Below are 22,818 nucleotides of genomic sequence, written 5' to 3'. Positions count from 1 at the left end.
GAAATGTTTTAAAGTTGAACTACGTTTCATTTACCGACTATTAACCAACTCTATTATTTCTACTAAAATGAGGATCTGCATCGATAAAATCTTAATAATTATTATCCTACTCACAGAGTGAAAATGTCGAAGAACACGGAACTATGTTTCTAGTTACAAAATTCGAACGATTAAATCTAGACATGAATAATGCTCGCAATTTAAAGTTTGGTTAAAGTTGTTGGGTTGTGAGAAGAGTGTGTAAATTATGTGGAGAACCGTGAGACTGTAGAAGATGCGACGGACTCTGCAGTACAGAGATATTGAGTCGATGGGTGAACACTGGCCGGAAATGTGTGGTTCAAAATGAAAATTCAAAAAGTTTTTTTTTCTGGATTAATTACTCAAACAATTGAATTACAGCGAAGGAAACATAACTTCTAGCGATATCAACACAGTTCATCTGTAGATCATATTCATGAGAATTCCAGATTACGACACTTGATGTAACGCTGATGTCGTATGTGGAATTAATGTAATGAATTCGGTGGAAATTGATGAATCTGATGGCTGTACGTTTCAACCTTTAGAAGAAAATTATTTAAATTGCGACTAGTACTTCAAATAATTCGGATCGTCGAAGCAATTGTTAAATTTTTGCATTGATCTGCTGCATATTTTACTAATGATTTTCTCTTCGCATTGACCTTTTGTCAGACGGTAAGCATATCAGTGATAGGTCCTAGCATAGTTTTTGAATCTATTACTTCATTTGTAACTATTTCATAAAAATTGAAATAAAATCTTGGACTTTGCTATCGATGGTAGACGATGCCGTCCATAAAAGGTTAAGGTTTATTTTGACAACGAAACTTCATTTTCTCGCAGATTTGTCTTGTGGTTTTTTTTACGTCTCTATTTTTCATCTAATTTTTTAATTTGAATTTAAATTGATTTTCATTTTGAACAATTCGGAACTCTAATAAATTGTACTAGCAAATCTAAGTATTTCTTCAATAAAATTAAGTTTTCAATTTTGTTTTATTAAATTTATCTGATTACTTTATAAGTAAACTGTCTTTATAAACACACAATCAAAAAATTAATATTTCAAAAATATTCCAAAACAAAAAGAAAACAGAATTTTCTTCATTTTTCATAAAATGGATCGAATTTATATAATTAAAATAAACTTCAACTCATTTCTCTCTCGTTTTCAATTAATATTTTAATTTAGTTTTATCGTTTTACGTTTTCATTTATTTACAAATTAAAATTTTTTTTTTTTTTTTTTAGTTTTTCATTTTGTTTTTAAATTGGTGGACTTCCGATACCCTCTCTCTGCATCGAACTAAAAAATTGTTGATTTTTTGTACAAGGTAAATATGTGCCGTGCAAACGAAATTTATCAAAAATTTACTTAAGATACAAAAATTATCTCAGAAATCCGATCAAAATGTTGTTGCGTTTCGATGACACAATTTTTTTTCCCAGAATTGATAAATAACACGAAATATGATTACACGAATATCTAATATAATAATTTCACCTAAATATTGATAAAAAAAGAGTTAATTGGCAGTGACTACGAATGTTAAAACAACAGAATAAGATGAAGTGTAAAATTGGGCGAGTTTAAATAGAAAAGAAGTAAATGAACTTAAATAAACTGAACTAGTCGACCACATTCGAATGTAGAGAGGGGATGTGCGGAAAAACGAAATACAATTATTATTTAGTGGGCGCTTAATTTAACAACGAGAACGTTGAGAAATAAAAAGCAGATTTTGCGAACATTGTGTATTAACTAATATCGGTTGCCATAATATCTTTTTTCAAAATATTTTCTTTCATTTTTTCTTATAAACAACAACAACAACTATGTGTAATAATATTCAACCGGCTTTGCATCGTTGAAACAGCACAGAAGTGATTCTTAAAATAGCAAATAATCTGATTATTTCTCCCCCTTTTTGTTAATTCTTTCTTTTGACCCAATTTTTCCTTTCCTTTTATTTTCTTCTTAAATTTTCAATAAAGCACAACGACCAAACTTAATTGAAATTGAAACATCGCAGATGTAATATGTTGATTTGAAAGAATTTTTTTTTAAACGTCCTGGTATTTGGATAAGCGTGCCCTTAATTCCATATTCTCTTGTTTCAGCTGCTCCAATTCTTGGTGTAGGGACGAGTTCTGCAATAACACCTTGTAAATCATTTTTAAAATATTTCTTAGCATTTATGAAAATTCATATAAATTAACCTCTTTTTCCAAATATCTGGCTCGCATCGCAATTTGATTTTCTTTTTGGCGACGTGCGTCACGTGATCGCTTGGCGGCAATGTTGTTCTTTCGTCGACGGGCCCAGTACTTGTCGTCCTTTAGTTCATCTGGAACAAATTGTTTTCGTGACTTTTTGATCATAGGTTGAGGTTTCAATTCTTCGTCTGAGAATGCGCGTGTACGTGGATCAAAATCTCGACCCGATGATGCAAACGAAAACGCTGTAATTGAATCAAAAGCTATAGGATTAGGTTATACAAAATGCGGATATAGTTTGGTTCGTTTTGTTTGTTTTTTCTTTGGTTGTACATAAGAGAATCTCTAATTTGTTCGTTCGCGTATCCAAAGTTGGAACGTATTGCAAAATTTCATTGTGTCCTTTACACTCTCTCAAATATTTCAAATTTATTTTCGAGAAAAACAAGCAGTTAAATTAGACCGAGAATAATCGAGTTTGATTTATGATCCAAATACATTTTTAAGCGCACGCTCTCATCGACGATGTAAATATTTGCTTTCATTAAAAACTTTAACATCTGAAATAATTTCGATTAGTTTTCTATTAAAAAGTATGATTATCATTAGAAATTCTCTTACATTTTACATTTGTAATTATTAAAAATATTTGAAGTCAAATTTTTATACTTATAGTGGTAGACGAGATTCATAGAGAATTTCTCAAGTACCTCATTAATTTAGAAAGATAGAAGTCGAAGAATAGAGCTAGTATATGACACATAAATAAAGTTCTCAGCGAGAAATGCGGAGGTACATTATAGACGAAGGAAATAAAGTCTAAAAACTTGAAATAATGTTCTAATACATTTGCACATTCTCGCTTGTTACGTGTCATATGTTTGATCAACTCGAAAAAAAATTTCAGGAAATACCCCGAGTACTCTGGGAAATTTTTTGTGTGAATCAATCTGAAATCAATTCGTTGCTAAACTAAAGTGTAGATACTTCCATGGAATTATAAGTTTAATCCAATTCGTTAAGAGGCATTGATGCTTTGCTGAAAAGTATACATTTGGGCGTTTCTTAAATACTGGATTTTAGTTTACTTTTGATGATATCTTTCCACCAGAATCTTTTTTCAAAAATATTGGACCGCAATAACGACCACGAATGTGTTAGCTTTCAGCGGAAAATAGATTTGGTTGTAGCAGTTTGACCAGCTCTGAGAAAACTGACCAGTTTATGAAAATTTCAATAAACAGCTGACTTTTCTCAGAGAGCTAGTCAAATGACTACAACTAAACTAATTTTTATTGAAAACTGACGAATTCGTGGTTTTCGAAAACGTTTCTGACGAAAAGATATAATCAAAGATGAAATACGAGACACGCAAATGTAGGCTACAATTTTAGCTAAGCATCAGTTCATTTTACATGTGATATCACCAACGTTACAGAGTTTCTGTTTGGAGAAAAGGTGGAATTGAAATGATACTCTTGTAACGTTCCCCATATAGCCAACCAACGTAAAGATAGCTCCACTTCTAACTGAAAGAGTGGAGCTAAAAAAGTGGAACTGCTGTCCGTCGGTTTTGGTATTTGTGTACTTTACCATTGATATCACATGTGGATTAAATTCGCTGACACTTAAAATTCCACAGCAGTAAATTCTTAACTAAAGAAAGAAATTATTGGAAATTACTTACTTGACTCGGCTGGAGATGGTGGATTTATTGTGTCGGGACTGACACAGTCTGACGGTGATGGTGAACGTTCACGTTTTGTTGTTATGTGACCGAGTCCCAGCAGACTAGCTGAATGACCAAGTGAATCGGACCGATGACCGAGGCCAGTTGAATGTGCCAAATGAGATCCGGGTAAACCATCTGGGATATTATTTTCGGACAGAAATTCGTCTAGGTCGGCGTACTGTACGGAAAAAAGTATGATATCATGTGGATTGTTTTTCGATTTTTTATGTTTACACAAATGTTGTTGATGTAACTAGTTTTGTTGGGGGAAAATTAGATTCGATCTATGCAGTGGACAACCCTGATAGGGCAATTGATTTTCTTTCGGGATGTTTGTAAGTGCTTTCAGGTGAAAAGTTTTACTGGCCATAAACTTTTACGAGTAAAACAGTCACAAGAAAATAAATTAAATTAACTATCCAGTCAAATTTTCAATAACAAATACCTAAATGTATGTTAAGCATTCATTTAAAAGAGCGGCTCTCAAAATATTCAACATTTTTCTTGTTTATTTATATTTTATAGTTGTAATCCTCTTTTCTCTTAATTTTGCTATTTATTATTTAATGAAAATTTATAGCCCAACAAATTGCCAAAAACACATGAATGTTTCGGACTTTTTCATTCACATCCCATGTAGTGTTTTCGTCTTGTAACATTGCTCATTAAAATTGAATAAAAAAAGAGCCAAAATATGCGCGCGCAAATTGAAAATAGTGTCTGATATTTTGAAACACACGTCAGAGTAGTGTACAGAATCACATGGGTTTCTAAATATATTATAGTGGCAGAGCGTTTAAACATCGACGTTCACAGATTTTCTAACATTTCTTTTCTTTGAGAAAATTCTATTTATAGAAAATGTGTTTTCTTCTCAATAGAATAGAAAATTACATAGAAATTTATGGGTGATCTTGAATTTGTACTAGATCAATTCGGTGAGCAGTTGCGTGCGAAAATTCACTGCATAGTGAAGAGATAATATTTGATGATGAAATAATTCTACAGATTTTACCTACGGCTATGTCGAATGTTATGCGAGAACGACGACAAAAAAAGCGATAGGTTCCGGCTGATCTAAGCTTTTATATCGAAATATAGTTCAAACTCATTAATTTATGAGATGGCACGATTTTTTTCAATTAAATCAGGAAGTAACAGAATCGGTAAATCGGTGGTATTGTGCTTGCAGAAATGTTCCGGCTGTGAGCCGCCATTTATATCGTTTTACTGTATGTCTTTATGCAAATAACAGAAAAAAAGGTTTAGGTCAAGATAAGACGGAGAGATATGAAAAGTTTTGATCGTTGCATCAAGAGTTTGAAATCGGTTATTTTAAAAATATTCGTTCTATTACAGAAACTCATCGATGCAGTTTGCAATGTAAGTCTTTCTAAACCTTTTATAAATGGAATCGAGAGGTTAGGCTGTATACCAATTAAATCTGTTACTTCTTTGGATTTGAAGTGATGAGAGGCACGTTAATTTTTATCGTTGTTGTCGACAACAAATGACTAGCCGTCTCTAAATATTATTGTCAAAACTTATTCAAAAAATTTACCGTCAGTATCCTTAAAAATTTGGAAATTCGTGCGCTTGCATTTTCTTATCGCAATTTTCAACAAAACATTTTCTACTTTATGGTTAATCAAATCAAATATGAAAGGATACTAACATGTGTTACCTTGAGATCCGTGTCGTACGGCAACGTTTTATCCCAGAGATTTGGTCCCAGAAAGGCTGCTTGTGCTTCAACATTCCATGGATCGCCATCCTCTTTGAATTTATCATCACCGCAAATGTCTTTGCTGTTCCCTGATTTGCCTGAATATAAGAAAACTGCAATTAATTATAGATAATCGATTCAATGCCGTACTTATTGGTTAGTAATGTATGGTTTAACACAGTCTATAATGTGGATGAGATAATAGAACGGTTGATTTGTTAGTAGTTTTAAATAAAGGCGGACATAAAACTGGAATTCTCAATAGTATGAAATCTAAAAAGTATTTTTCAATTTATCACAAAGATCCATCTGAATTCGATCTGGTAAAATTTTCAACAGTGAAATAAATTCCTTCCTTTCTTTCCATCTCTGGCATATTGTAAAATATAATTTAAAAAAAATATTTCTACAATTCTACCACACCTCAACATCAACATTAAAAGTAATACTCGTACAAAACCAGACCAATGATTCGAAACATTTCTGCAGCAATTGAAAGTGAAATTTCTCTTTGTATGACTTTTCGTATAATATTGAAAACTGTGCTTCCTGCTTCGTCAGGTTCTGTTGATTGAATTTTTCTGCTATTATATTACATTCAGCTGTACTGAATCAGACATGAATAAAAACTATAGCAAGACTCAAGAAGTGGTTTTGAATTAAATATATTTATCGTTCGGAGAGGTATACGATTTGCGCATTACAATAGTCTTTCACAATCATTTTTTCAACAGAAAATTGAAAAATGTTGCAGTTGGATATTTTGAGTGTTTGACTATAACTTTTTGTTGTAGGCAAATCCAATACAGTTCCTATACTGCTACACTCTTCTCCACTCCTTTTAAGTGAGAGATTGTTAAAGGAAACTATGAAATTTTACACCATCATAAAAAAGTGTCTGCAGAAATTCTAAATTAGGGGTTGTACACAAATTGCATCGGTCTTTTAGCGGTTTTTTCCACACAATTCAACTAACTGAAGTACGTACTGTACACAACTGAAACGTAATGAAGACTTGCATTTCTATTTCTAGACATGAAACTGTGTCAACGATTGAATTATGTAAAGTTCACAATAAATTAGGGGCACAATCATTAACGAACTATTCCATAAATCAATATTAAAAGACTAAAAGTTCCATAATATGCAATGCAAAAAAAAATGTAACCCACATCCAAAGGATATTAAACCAAATTGTCATCAATATAATCTAATGATACACATATAATTCAACCGCCAATGCTACAATTTTTATTGTTTTCTTTTCATCAAAATTGATGTGACCTAATAGATAAATATTGAACGAAAAAACATTCAGCATTCGCCTCATTATTTCATTGAATTGTAAATATTAAACTGCATGTGGTTAAATCATATTTTTATTTGGAATCATTTAATGAAATGATCACTGAGGCGAAACCACAGCCACATCATTAATAAAAGCCGAAAAACAGTTTTGAAAAATAAATCACCCAGCCAACATATGTAAGTACTGTAAGTGTACATGAAAATAAAACGAACATTGTATGGAATAACTTTGTGTTAATTTTTGTTTTTTTTTTCTGTACATTTCTGCATTTCCGGATAAGAAGTACTAAAGTAGAAGGCAGTAAAACAATGTATTCGTACGATCAAAGATTATTATTATTATTATTATACGAATGAATATAAACAGAAAACAGATTTAAAGAGACTTGGAAAATAACTTGTAATACTTATGTAACGATAACATTACAATAAACTGAATATAATGTGAGAAAATGGTATTCGACGTGGGAAAAGGGAGTATTTTCAATTGTAATTATTTTTCCGAATAAATATTTTCCATTGTATTGTTGGTGATAGGTAAATTCAGATATATAGAACTTTGACAGCCAAATTAACATTTTTTCTGAATTTTTAAAATGGCTTGGAACACGTGTCCAACGTTTTTCTTTTTTTTTAAATCAGTAAAACACACAGAAATGATTTAAATGAAGCACATGTTCCGAAATAAATATAAAAAAGCTTGAACACATGAAGCAATACTGTCAATTCTAAATGTGAAATATAAATATTTCAGAGATATTTATAAGCGTTAAGGTGACAATGCGATTTGCAATGAAAAAGTACGAGATTATCATTTTTGAAACATGTGAAGAAATTAAGAAATTACATCTCACTAGCACACTTCAAGCAAAAGTGCTTTTAATGACAGCTGTCAAATAGAGTACTATTTTGTATGAAAAAAATAATTGTGTCAAAATTACAGTGTCAAAATTTGTTCGATACACTGTCCAGATTCAGTACTCTTTTTAGAGTACTACTTATTGAAGTGCGTTGATCTCACTCAAACTAATTTTTATTACATTAATAAGATACGGAGGCCGTGCTTGAAATGTTAAAAAAGATGGGGAAAGCACATCGTCCAGATTTTGGTATATTTTGTCACAGTGAAAAGGAAATTGTATAGATGGAACAATGCAGGTAAAGCGAATCGAATTTTTTTCGAAAATATGAGTAGAAACCGAGTAAGTAGAGGACGCAGTAAATGGGCCATAAGACTTCAAGTATTACAGCACACTTCAGCCGTGCAACAAAGATGGATATCTTCTTCTCTTTATCAATTAACCGAAATTTACAACCTTCGCAGCATGTATTGGTGACAAATGAAGATAGCAAATGACTTCAATTATTTATGACCAGATCACAGCATGTGGGAGGAAACAGAATTGAATAATATGAAGAAAGAAAAAAAATAATCATACAAATCCTCATAAACGAGCTTGATTAGAACAAGAAGAAACGAAAAATCAGCACAGACGCTTTAATGTTTAATAAATTTACGATAAAAAATAGTCTGTGACCTTTTGGCATTTAAAACGAAAATTTTGAACGTTGTGCCATTAGAATTAGAGATGCGATTGGGGGACATACATTTTATTTAATTTTAATTGAGTCAGGATTCGTTCAATAAATCATTTATTAGTATGAATTGACACCTGATCTGATTTGTTAAGGTACTACGGGAAGAGTCGTTAGCTGAATCTACGTACATTCTGCAACAGCCATTTCAATCACAAATTGAAATTGGATGAACGTCGAACTAATTTTCTCGTAAATCAATAATTGTCTATAATGTTGTCTGAAAACCACGTATTGACAACACCAAATTGGGCTATATAATTAATACAGCCGAACTTTATCAAAATATACCCGCTCAAAAACACTCTCCTTGTGGCACGAACAAATAAATGTCGGTAATTAAATTGCAAATAAACGAAAGGCAATAAAATTTACTGAATTTTTAATGGAAAGGTTTCAGCAAACAAAGTAATATGTACCGTCCATGTACGTGTGGGCAGAAAGGAAGAAAGTGTACAAGTAAATGCTTGGAACAGAAAATTTATAACGTACAAGAAAATGTGTATACATTGAATGAAACTATAAATTAAATTAAATTGAAAAAGCGAACTGAAAATTATAATCGATCCGCAAGAACCATATTTTGGTGTGCCAATTTCATTCAGTATTCGCAATTTATTCCAATTGCATGTTTTGTTTTGGTTCCTTTCTTCACGTACCTTTTAATACGTAACACAAACAAACATCAGTTGCACTTACAATCGAGTGTATGTATGCAAATCGAATGTTATTTCATGTCTAAGACCTACTTAAAACTTACACCGAAAAATATGTGTATCAAAGAACTAGTTTTTTTTTCTTCATTTTCGAAGCAACGCTATATGACGAAGTTATCTTTGATCTTATTAGATAATTCCATTTGAATAATAACAATATAACCTCAATAAAATAACATAATCGACTCGTGTGACTGTGCAGACTAAACAAATCCAAACATGGTTAAATATATCGAGAGCGAAAGTTCCCAATAAAACTTCTTTTTTTTCGTATATTACATTTAAACTGGTTGTTTTTATCGAAAAAAAATATCAAAAGTGAGTGTTCAAAATTGACTAAACAAATGATTTTTTTTTAAAGCTTTTGGTTGTGTTGAAATATACTGAAAAACTTTCACCGAAATTTTTTGGTTAAAATACAAGTCATGGAAAAGATTTTTTGGCATTTATTTCCTCGTTATGTTTAAGTTATTACATTCAAAGGTTTTTTTGTTGTTGTTGCTGTTGCTGTTGAAAAGAGCTATTATTACGTCTTCTTCGTCTATGGACTGTGGATCCATCGCGGTGTTGAAAACATTATGCAAATAAAACTAGTTTCATGGTAAATCTTAATTCGTGGGATAAATTCTTGTTTGCATAAACATAAACCAGCCAAAAGAGAACCAAAATCAATAACCATAATTTACAGTAAAAAAAATAACAAATCAAGAATCTACCCTATGCAAATATAATCGGCTGTTAAGACTGTTACTGTTGATACAAGCTACAATATTTAAAAAAAAGTATTCGGACGGCTTGACTATTTGGAGTTCGTAAAGACACATAGAATTATGATTCTTCAAGGTTAAATTTACACAATCTGCATCAAATTCAAGCAACACAATTAATTTTTGAATAAATTTCAATTAACAAACACAAAAACCGACAGTTTAACTACTACCTTAAACCAATTTACGGCATAATCTCGCATCTGTATGGAAAAATTTAATCAAAATGACGCTCTGGGTTTTCATTCATAAAAATCATCATGACAAAGTCAAAGTCACATTAGGTTAATTCGCAACGTAGTTTTCTATGTATGCGCGACTATTGTCACTCGAAATTCACAGATCCGTTAGATAGAATTGACAAAAAAAAAAACGAATCGTATCCGCGATAAATTAATCATCAAATTGATTCTCTAATTCGTCAATAGATTGAACGTCTAAAGCCGATATTTTAATCAATCTAATCATCATACTCGTCGTCTAACATATTATTTTAAAATTCAATGCCCACACACCCTTGAGCTAGATTTAACAATTGAACATTAGACAAATGTTATATTGCAGAGAATAGAATAAAAATGCACAAAACCTACATGAAATGCAAAAATTAATTGTATAAAACAAATTTGATCCGAGAGAGCTAATATGTGTCTACCATTAAAAAAAAAATTACTTCTGAATTTATAATGCTATATTCTCGAACATTTAGTTTTGTATATCCGTAATAAATGCGCTATCGTATGCACATAGTTCGAAGCTAGTATTTTAAATCACTCGAACATAGAAATATAATTGGCGGAAATGCTTTGAAGCCAGCATCATTAGAATGCAGAACAGTATATCACATGATAATTTGTCGAAATGAAAAAAAGAAGATTAAATTGGAGTTAGATGATGAATGGCTCAAATAGGCAACATATAAACTCAGCACGTTCAAACTCATCATCATCATGTCTAGTGGCAGGAAGAAGTGCTAAGATTATACGAAGTTGTAGTACTGAGCTATTGTAGTAAGTAGCTTAGAAGAACGAAACTTAAATTATAAACCACAAAAAGATAGGAAATTTTTAATTTCTAAGATTCGCTAATTTTGCGCTGATCATTTTAATCAACAAGTAACGAGTAACTGTGTGATAATGTAATGTAAAATAGCAGTACCCCTTTCAATTAATAGTACCTTTCCTGGCACATGTCAAAGATAGGTTTCCGACGCTAGCAGATGATGAGGGATGGAATCGGAATGTTATGTTTATGTTATGCTTGAAAGCGACGAAATTGTGATATCTATGCTCTATGGTCTATGCTGGGTATGAGACTAGAGCTAGAGCTAGAGAGAGACGTCTAGACCCCGAGGGTTTATTACTTCCCTTTTCTACATTTTGTAATGAAATTGTAAATCCAAACGAAAACTAACGTAATAGCTCGGTTCAGTTTCAAGTAAACGCTACTGAGGATTGATCGTTACGATTATGAAATGTGAGTGAGATATTCGTTCATTCAATGAAATTCATCAGAGCTTGAGGTAATATATATGGGAAGCTCTTCACATGCTGATTGCCAACCTCTCACAGACACAGACAGTTTTACTATTGGATTTATTACATCATTCGATTTTGAAGTATTTTCAGTAGATTGATTTCAAATCTTTTACTTCATGATTTTCGCTATAATAGTTTGATCTTTTATACCTCTGAAGTCTCGTTATCAATAACGGATCTGTAACATGTTAATGTATCAGCTTAAAAAGTGACAAAATGAAACCAAAACACACAAAATATATGACCGTAAAAGTGAGATCATTCAAGAACGGAAACTAATAATTTTTCATTTCAATAAACCAATATTTTAACGAGCCAATTTAATTTGTTGCTGCAATTATCGTAAACGAATACGAAACGATGTTGATTTGAAAGTGTTCTTAGATGACTCAATACCTTTTAAGTCACTTAATGGTAATTTCCAAATTATTAGAAAATTAACCATCCAATTCGAAATTCATCCAAAAATTGACGATTAATTTATGACAAACACCTACATTTTGAAATTTGTTTTCATTGAATTTCCTATTTATTGGAGATCATTTTATTCTCAAATTATTAGAAAAATCATAAAAAAATCTCTTTTTTTAACCAATATGCGGGAAAAATGTAAAAATTGATTGCACTTTTGTAGGTTGATGATTTGCAGTGTTATTTTTATGAGTCAAAGATTTTATTGTCAGTTGTCGTTTTGATTGAAATAGAAAAAAAAGAGTCTCTATAGTCCACGATTGACGTGTATTTGCATAAATAATATCGATAATAATCCAATTATATCATTTTTCATTTAATTGAAAACACAATTCGTCTGTGAAGCACACACCTTCATTCAAGTATGAGAAATGGCATAGATTTTTTGTTGTATTATCTTTCTTTCCAAAAGTTAAACAAAAATATGTAAATGACAATAATTTTGATATCGACGTTAGTATAAATGTTACATCATTAAGTCCAAGACTAATATTTATCTGAAACAAATAAAATTTGTGAGATAAAAAAAAAAGTGAAAGTCCTTCTCTATTCACAAATCACACAAATTTTTTAGCGATTCAACTTATATTTAAATATATCTTCCAACATATAAATATTTAATTGATATGACAATATGTTCCGCGACTCTTTTCACTGTGTTGTTGACAAATATTTAATTATTTACCTTTTATGTAATAGACAGACGTTTAGTCAAGTTATTATATTTCGCAAGATATCACTATTATACATATCTACCGGTTGCATTCTTTTTGCCTTATATTTCCCTCTTCAGCCGTATTTTTCTCGATCTGAGTGATATGTGTTCATAACACACACATATCTACTATCTTATTAAAAACAAAACAAAAAACAATTTCAATATGTCGACAAGTACCTTAAATTGAATTTTAAATGAGTTCAGTAATAGTATGCAAAATATTATCGATATACCGTGTCCCAAAATTCCGAATTGCCAATTGGTTAAATATAAAATTCATCAACAAATTTCACTTTCTTCCAAATATTTTTGTAAGAAATTAACAACTTGACGATAGGTTCGTATGTATTTGCGGTGAATTATTGGTAAGATCTTTATATGAATATTAAAAGCTTGTAGGCTCGGTCAAATGATCAATTAGACATACCATTTTTAGCAAACTTTTTTTTTTCTTTTCACATTACTGTCACACTAAAAATTTATCATTTGATTTCACGTTTTGTTGTTTTGTGTTGTCAATTGATCTGCTGGTTATTTTTTTCTTTCTTTTGTACGAGCAACCAACGAAAAATGCTAATTTATATTACATGACTGTGTGATATTTCAATTTCTTATCATATAAAAATTCGGAAGTTTATTCAATGAATCGATTCCATTGCATAACTTGAAAATATCCAGCAGACAGTCGGTTAATTAAACTTATTTTTCTTTCATTTTGTTGTTTGGCTGAGCAAAGGAAAGTAGTTTAATTCGTTTATATAATTAAATTGTCCGCATGAACAGCTATCGAAATTGTTGACTTGATATAAAAACACGAGTAAAATACAACAAATCAACGAGATATTAATAATAGCATGTCCAGAGTTAGTTGGACTTAGGCCATAAATTAAGGAAGTGTACAGATCGCTACTCCCTTTCGACAAAATGACTCGAATAAAATTATAATTCAGAGAAATTTGTAATGTCGTGTTGAGTAGAGTAGGTCAACAGTAGAGTCGGATTACGCATATCAAACGTGCAACGATAAGCAATAAATATTAATACAATTTGTAATGTTTACGACAGATTTTACATCAATTCGTAATTTCCTGATACCATTACAAAACATTCGACAAAAGCTATGTATTTATTGACCACTCAAATACGATAACACATTTGAACTTGACTTCAGTGAAATTTTTGCTTCATAAAATTAAAAACAACCAACATGTGTTTGCTCTCATTTTTATTATATCGAAGACTATGAATGGAGCCAAGTAAATAGATGTTATATGAAAACGAAGCTTGGTAGTTTAGGAAAAATTTCCAAACGAAAAAAATTTCTTTAACTTTTCTGGTCGCTTTTTTTTATGTGCTCATCGGAAACGATATATATTTATATGAGAACAAACATGTGTCAACCTTGAATTTTTTTTTTCCGAATGATTCATCTACGTCAATCAACGTATTGAATATGTACATAAAATTGTATAGCTAAAGTATTAGCATCATAGACAGAGTACGTAGAGTATGACTACACGAAAGATTTTCTTGTGATCATATTTTAAGATTCTCAATTTTTTTTTCCAAACAATTTATTTGATCAAAGGCAAGGCACTTGTGCAAAGATTTATTGTTCGTACGATGTCCTAACATATTGTATAGATATTTTATTATTGAATTGTCGTTGTCATTATTCAATTCGTAACTAGATTTTTATTGTTATTAACAACATAAATTATGATACAGTTGCATTAAGTTGCTATTGAAAAGAGGTCTTTAATTATCCCGATTTATCGTTCGTCTAATAAATTTCAATTAAAATTTATTTTAAAATGCAATGCCGCTTTTTAAAGTTAAATCAAAGTTATAAAAATTCAATCAATAGAATAAACAAGAAGGAGCCGAAATCTTGACAGACTGATGACGATTGATCGATACGATTGTGAGAGTGGGATATTCTTTCGTTCAATGAAGATCATCAGGACTAAAGGTAATGTCAACATGAAAACCTTTACATGTTCGTTGTTAACCTTTCAAAGCCAGCAAGAATATCCGCAGTCTAATTATTGGATCTATTACTTCATTTGATCTAAGTATTTTCAAGAGATCAATTATAAATCTTTTACTTCATGTTTGTGAACCTGCTTCTAACTGTATTATGACAGAATTAGTTAGAGCTTGCTGAGAACTGAACTAGTTATCTATTGCGAATGATATTGATATATCCGTCTGTAACAGGTTAATGTTTAAGTTTGAAGAATGTCAATCAATATCGAACCCTTTCGAAAACAAATGTAAATATTGTTTGATTTTCCATATACCTAAAAACATTGTTAGTCCTTTCTAAGTCATTTTTCTAGTGAATAAAACTTCATCTTCCCCCCGGCAATATGAACACCAATTCAAATATTATTAATATTCAAATTGACAATAAAGGAGTCATCACTCATCGAAACAAGAGAAAAAAAAATGATTTGGGTGTGTATGACGAGTACAAATCAAACAAAAAAAAGGTTCATCGAATTACAAGTCAAACTCCATTAAGATGGTCCTATTTTACAATAAACCAAAAAGAAACTTCTCCCATAACTTTCGGTTCGAATAAAAACATCTTCCTCGGCAGACTATTACGGATACAATAAAATTTCCGATTTTGGATGAGTCATTCACGAATAGAAAGTTTTCCGCAAACCCAAATCAATGTAAAGTATGATTTTATTCATGAGGGTTGAATCAAGAGGATTTTTGCTTTCTTTTTCTCGAATAGTTTCAGAAGAATAAAAGTTTCTTTTTGGATATACTAAATCTAGAATGCGGCAAACACTTCCGACTATTTTTATCTGTTCATCATATCAAATACAAAAACCCTTTCAAAAAGAAGAAATATGGAAACATTTGCGGAACGATGAAATATTTCTAGTTGCAAGGTATATACCGAATCTGTTTTTCGAGAATACAGGCGTCAAATTTATTATACCCAGTTTTGTTGTAGGAGTCATATAAAAACAGTACGAAAATACAACAATTTCGTTGATTCAAAATTTTACAAAGCAAGTAACCAATGAATCAATTGCCGATCACCATAATCTTTACCAAGTTTTTCTATAAATAATTAACACGAAAAATGTTTAAAAGAAAATAAACTAAGACATCAAAATACAACCATTCCGTTCCATGTCAATCAAAATATGTCGAAAATAAATTCAAACTTTTTAACATATTACTTCAACCCGTCATACATACTTTTCGAAAGGACTAGGTATTTAGAAAAAGAAAAAGAAAAAAGTGTTAAAACTTGCATTACATCACAAATATGGCTCAACTGTCATACAAGTATTATAATTAATAAAAATAAGTATAACATCCATGTCATGTCGTCGCATCTAACCCAGCCTCAGTGTGTGTGCCTATAAACCATATCCAATAGGTAATACGCACATTATCAAACATGTCTTAACCATATCGAGTCTATTGCATCAAAGAAAGTGAGAGTGAATGACGGCACAGCATGCTCAACAGTAATATACGAACGAAAAAGAAATGATTGTGAAGACATACCGAAATGAAATGGAAGAAGAAGAGGGAAAAAAAATTGTGAAAGACACACATATAAAAATTTTCCGACTCAATGAAATGGTAAGTGTACGATATATTGGAAAGTGCATTTTATTCAGTTTGTGTGTTGCGAGGTTACATAACATCTTGATTTGGGTCTGATGGTATTTTTTTTTTCTTTCTCAACCAGTTTTCCGTGATTGCTACACATTTTTTTTCTTATTCATTTCTTTTTATGGTTTTTGTTTTATTTTTAATTTTAATTATAATTACATTGTAAGTGGTAAGTACACGGTAGATAGGTTGGAAGGCTTGTAATGTGCGTTTTTAAATTACTTTTTTTTTCATATATATAAAACAAGCACTGAGCATTACACTTTTTCTTTAATTGGCTCTGTGTATACATTCTTTATGATGTAATTAAACGCGACTCGTCGAATGGATCTGGTAATTTTACCTTATAGCAGAGTTATGCGAAGCTATTAGATTTATGATTTTTATTAATCGACAGAGAAGTAAGTTTTTGTGTCATTGGTTCATGAGGTATTAATTACACGGGTGTATTAATGGTTCGATTGATTGTAATTAATTAGAAATAATTTTCGTATTCGGAATGCACTTCCTGAACATTTCTTTCTTTCATTGAGCTGTGACTCAAGTAATGTGAATATATATAGAGACATTCCGCTTGGAAATCTAATTTATGTTGTGAAACGTACATTCCGGGTGCATGTTGTTTTTCGGAACGATTACACAAATTGATTTGTAAAGCTGTGTTGGCTTACTTATATCACAAGACCAGAAAAAGTCTTCTACCGAAAAGAATGGGTACTATTGATTTAACAGTCTCAAAAGTTCGAACAACGTATACTCACGGTCTTAAATCTATTGTCTTATGAGACGTGAGTGTACAGTTTTCGACCTTCGGGAGACCTTTGTTTTTACCAGAGAGTCAAGAGTTTTTAGAAGAAGAATTGAGATTAATTGCATTTTTCAGAGAGTTTCAGATACAGATTCGAAGTTTCAGACATCCTGCCAATAATCAAACTTCCTAAACCACCTAAAACGTATCTGTTCTATAGAAACTACTGGACGTAAACCGAATTTTTAACTACAGACATGCTGCTTGAGTCAAACATTTTTTTGGTTCCAGTTTTTGACTCGTACGCTCAATTGAACAAAATCAGAATCGTTCCACTTCGTCGAGACATGGAAATGAAATCGAAACTTGAAAATGTAGATAGACAAAACTCAATAGCGGAAGAAAAATAAAAATTTCAACAGAAGCACAAATTCCACTAAGTCAGTATGTGAATACATACAGCATACAGCAACGCTGATGGATACAATCGTTTCTTGATTGTTGGCAATATTCAAACATCGCGAAGATATACGTCAACAGCAAGAAAAAATTAACCACCAGACTAGGTAAACTTGTTTTATACTTAAAATCGACTCCTTTGTTGAATTTATCCATTTATATACGATCAACTTTGTGTATGCGTATAATATATGGCATGTCCAATGGAGAAAGTTTTCGCGCTTACCCAAGCGCTTGTGTGCTAACATAAAACGTATAGTTATTTGTTACCTATACTGCTGAAGAGAGGTGTGCACACGAATGAGATACCATGGAAGAAAATGAAGAAGAAAGAAGTTGCTTAAGTTTAGATCGATCGCGGCGACTATGGAATGACTGAATATTACAACATATAAACTTTGTTTGCAGAAAAATGTCCGGATAGTGGAAATGTAATTGGAAAAAATCGCATGAGTAATACAAGAAAGTAGGTAAACTTCTTTTGAGTAATGTGTTAAGTAATATATTTATTGGCGAGACTCTGTCAGGTATCGATGTGCATATTAAAAATGTAATGCGAAAAAGAAGAAAACTATTTTTTTTCTGTGTTCGCAATAAATGAAATTCAAACTGAGGGTTAGGCGTTAAGCTAATTGTTTGTAAAGAAAAAGTCATTTGTTTATCGAAGAAGTTATCCTGAACACAAATTCTTTTACCGACCATGCTGCAGATATATGTTGCGCTAAAAATTGTTGGTGGAAAAGTTTTGCATGACACTACCGAAAATACTTATTGAATTATTCAAATTTCCACAATAATGGACGGCAAGTTACTTGATAAAACTGGTTCTGTCCAAATTTAAGAATTTGTTAGACATTTTCAGTGGCCTTGGGTGAATGCATGGGAGACAATATTTGATTGCTTCATAGAAAATAATTTCATTTTTAACTCTTAACGAAGCAATAGAGAATATAAATGTAGAATGTCGGAAACTTCTTTCATGTGTAATTATTGTTGACTGTGATAGAATATTTGTTTAAGCAGAAAACACTTAACTAAATACAAGAAATATTTACAATCAATTGATTGATTATGATGAGTTGCAGAATTGCGAAATCAGCGCTGTGTATGCATATGCAATGCTTGAAATTTAGAGTTAAAAAACTGCTGTGACCAACAAAAAATTTTAGATAAAGAAATTGAGTGAATCAAGGGAGGAAGTTCTATTCTTATTATTATAATCCAAATTTTAATTGGAACAAAGTTCAATCGATGTCGAGATGACGTAATCTTTAACTGCACCAAACCATTAGTTAATATTTACTTCTGAAATCTGCAGGCCCGGCTTGCAAAAATAGTTTAATTTATCAAGAGATTATTTTCAGAAAATGATAATGTCTGTAGTGCCTAAACTCGTTACCAGCTAAGTGATTTGTCTTCCACTTAAAAATCTCCAACATGACACTAATGAACCTTGTAAAACTAAAAGTGTAATCAAAAGACCTTTGAGTAGACTTTTAATTGAACGGCAGCAATGTTCATTGTTCGAATGAAAATAAACAATCAAACATATGTCCGCATCATGTTAAGGTAGTTGTTTTCACAGACCTTCAAACGAAATGTTGATGAAGTTTCTTTACAAAGGTAAAAGTGTCTAAATGGCCTATTCCCCGAAAAAAAAACTCATAAAATATAAACCTTTTAATGACTACACAAAAGATATTTAATAGTCGGAATATAATGCTGCTTTTTTTGCTCAACAAACTCGAATTTTATATAACCAAAAACACTTTCCATCTCAAAATATGTATTTTTGGTATACCCGGAAAAGTGAAAGTCTAACTTACAGTCGAAAAACGAAAGTAAAAATTTCATTAATCCGCCATGGCCAACGCAAGTTTCGTTACAATATACATATATATCTTATACACCAATGCATCAGACTGTTGTCTATATAGCATATGTAGCCATACGTAAAAATTGCAAGAAAAAATTGGTTTCGATCAAGGTTTTTTTGAAGAGAAAAGTTAACATTTTTAAAGACTTTTGACTTAGGAACGAAAGTGGATTGAGAAATAGAAAAAGGATCTCTCAACCGTGCAATGCAATATGTGAACGAATCGTTTTACCGTTTAAATAAGCATGATGACGCCACAGCTGTTGAACCTGAAACTGCGTCCATCGATTCGATTCTTCCGTTGTATTGTTATTATTATTTGGAGTATTATTGTTATTATTGTTATTGTGGTGATGGAGTTGCAGGAGCTGGGACGGAGGCGGCAGATTCTGTGAATTGTGATGGTTGTTGTTTTGGGTATTATTGTTATTGCTGTTTTGATTGCTATTTCCTGTTAGATGTGGTAAATTATGAACAACACTTAGTGGTATGTTATTGTTAACAGGTACAGGAGGAGGTTGCATGGACGAGATTATTTGGACATTGTTAATGACACTGTTTTGCATTAGTTGCTGAACATGTTGATTTTGCAATCCATTGCCGATCGATAAGGTGGTTGCTGAAGGTAGTTGCTGGTAATCCATTTTTGTTTCGAATAAATTTTGAATTTTTCTTCGGTTTTTTTTGTGGAAATTGTTCACTTGTTCACTTTGTGAGTTATCAGTTGTACTACTCTGTATGTCTAAGTTTGTATATTTTATTATTTATTATCTCTTGAAATGATTAAACATTCGGCGACCAAGTCGCCTATTCATTTATAAACATAGCACTTATTTTTCTTGCAAAAATACTGATAATATGACCACTTAGAAAAACATTTATTGCAATTGTTTCTAATGTACTATACATTTGAGCATACGTTCGCATCAATAGAAGCGGAGAAAAATTGTTTCGCGACCTTGTGCATGCTATTCCATGCGTTTCAAATTAAAATTTACAAAAATTGCGTTACGGTTGATAACTAAACTATCTTTAGAATATGATTTTGTATTTAAAAAAAACAACACTCGATTGAGTTCTGTTAATCTCTGGAAAACCAGCAAATTCTTATCACGTACACATTATTTTCCTTTTAAATGCTTAATTTGCATAGTAGTCAATTTTTGTCCCGTCAATCAAAATATCGATCGATTGTCCATGGAGACTCCACTAAGGATGAACTTAGTGTTAACAAAACAAATAGCAAAAATTTATTTCAATCAAACCACTGATTTCTAAATATTTAAAATAATCAAATCGGTTATTAATAAAGTCAATTTATTGAATTAAAAATATTATTAAATATTTTTAATCACACCGCACACGCGCAACGAGACTTAATAATCGGTGTAACCTGTCCGCGATATCGAGCGAAAATGAACGAAACGAAAATTGGCGTTTAAGTCAACCGTACGACTATACTCTTAAAGTAAATAAAAACGAAAATTTTATTAAACAAAATGATATGCCGGTGTGTCGTTGTGTATATATAAATGGCATATCCTCTGTTATAAGCACATATACACATCATATTACTTCGAAGATAGAATAGGCCATAATTTTTTTTGGTATATTCACCACATTTCCAACTGTGTGTATATCACAAGAAAGAAGTGAGAGTGAATTTACTTGTTAAATAGTTGGTAAGTAAGAAAAAAACACACGTGGTGGGAGAGCTTGAAGAGAAGAGAACAAGAAATCTTTGAATGTTAACAAGCAATAACAATACTGTTAACTTATTCTTTGTTGTTATCTATCCAACTGGCTTTTATTTCTTGTATCGCATAAAAGAGAATTAACAATCGAGCCGCGTCTCTTTTTAATGGCATTATACATTTCGCAAATGAAGATTGGATTATTAGTCTTTCTTCGAAACTAAGAGAAAAAAAAATTGTCTTCCTTCCCCCGATTCAGCACAGACTTTATATGCTTGAAATGAAAACGAAAGCACTAAAAAAAATTTTTTCCTAATATCTCGCAACTTTTAAAAGTAGGTAAATAAACGATGTTAATATTTTATAAGGAACTGATTTACTTTATGTTTATTGTGTAAAAAAAGTGGATATATATGCTGGCTGACTTTGTATATAAATTAATTGTGTATGTGGTACAATACAAAGCAGTAGAATTAAAGAAATAAGAAAAAAAAGAGTTGAGATAAATATTGATTATGTTTATATTGAATTTTAAAATGGTTAATTTGTTAAAAACGGGTTTGGTATTCGGTAAAGTCCTATGATTTTTTTTTCGCTTATCTTTTATTTGGTTTAATGCTTAAATTCAGTATTTTTTGGCTATATTTGAATAATAATTTTGCATAGAGGGACTTAGACATTTGAATTTATGTTTTTTTATTTTTTTTTATTTTAAATTGCTGGATATTAATTACGGATTTTTTCTTTAAAAAAAAGTACAATTTTTGGATGAGTGGATAGCTGGTCGAATCTCATTGAATTATATTCATCAACCAAAAGACCAAAAGACAAATCCAATGAGTTCATTTTTCTAAAAAAAAATTACCAAGCGAAAAATTTTATTTTCTAGATGTAGGATGGGTAATTGCTTCTGCAGTAACCTTAAAGAATTCATACAAAGAATTAATATGTCAGAAACAGCTTTATCATCTGTTGCCGACATCCATGACAAAAATAAGCAATGACATCCTACTGTTATGTTTTATAGTTTAATATTTATGTTAAAACAAATGCAGTAGAAGATTTTACATGCTTTAAAGACAACGAGATGAGCGAACTTTATTATTTGACAAAATACAAATACGACTATAATAATAACATTTCAACTACAGCAAGAGTTTAGCCTAAGAACGACTTTTCAACTTAATTTAGTGTTAGTTATTTATATGGCGATGGGCGAGCGAGAAGGCGAAAGGAAAACTTATCAAAAACCTTTAGTAATACTAAAGGCCCGGTTCATTATAGACACTTAAATATTCCTTAAAATTACAGACACTTCGCATGTAGCCTCTACTTCGTTCAGACTACAACTAGCGATATTTCAAAAACCAATCGTCCAAAATAGATACGTAAATAACTATTGCATCAAAAACTATATGTAAAGAAAAGTAAAGTTCGACATGTATTTTGATTCGGAAGTTGTTGTGGTTTGTAATTGATTCCACAAGAATATCGTTGAATAAATGCAAATCTAGATGTGGATTCATTTCCAAATCACAGCGACTTCCAATTCTGGTTTGTCGAATTTCATTTTTCTC

The 22,818-nt window shown here is 31.2% G+C and overlaps 1 protein-coding gene and 1 long non-coding RNA gene across 18 annotated transcripts in view; one reads left to right on the top strand and one right to left on the bottom strand.

Annotated features, from left to right (window-relative positions):
• The first annotated feature begins 105 nt into the window (after positions 1 to 105).
• LOC119073723 lies at positions 106 to 21,272 on the top strand. The gene is made up of 5 exons (XR_005087074.1): positions 106 to 249; positions 2,058 to 2,059; positions 3,794 to 3,803; positions 11,076 to 11,080; positions 21,261 to 21,272. It is a non-coding gene; the product is annotated as an uncharacterized LOC119073723 (long non-coding RNA).
• LOC119073708 (thyrotroph embryonic factor) overlaps positions 1,823 to 22,818 on the bottom strand; it is a 41,050-nt gene continuing 20,054 nt past the window's right edge. For 2 of the 17 annotated variants that reach the window (XM_037179329.1, XM_037179319.1), the window contains exons 2-5: positions 5,649 to 5,797; positions 3,929 to 4,151; positions 2,245 to 2,486; positions 1,823 to 2,175 (exon numbers count right to left, since the gene is read on the bottom strand). In XM_037179329.1, the coding sequence (XP_037035224.1) occupies positions 2,089 to 2,175; positions 2,245 to 2,486; positions 3,929 to 4,151; positions 5,649 to 5,797 (701 nt within the window). In that variant the 3' untranslated portion in view covers positions 1,823 to 2,088. Of the gene's footprint in view, positions 2,188 to 2,244; positions 2,505 to 3,928; positions 4,152 to 5,648; positions 5,813 to 19,779; positions 21,197 to 22,818 lie in introns of those variants that run through there. The other 15 variants (XM_037179324.1, XM_037179323.1, XM_037179331.1 and 12 more) reach the window with 15 other exon arrangements.

Source organism: Bradysia coprophila, unplaced genomic scaffold (assembly GCF_014529535.1).
Source record: "Bradysia coprophila strain Holo2 unplaced genomic scaffold, BU_Bcop_v1 contig_138, whole genome shotgun sequence".
Lineage (NCBI taxonomy): Eukaryota > Metazoa > Arthropoda > Insecta > Diptera > Sciaridae > Bradysia > Bradysia coprophila.
The sequence above is the reverse complement of the archived record's forward strand: the minus strand, read 5'-3'. Positions and strand labels throughout refer to the sequence as shown.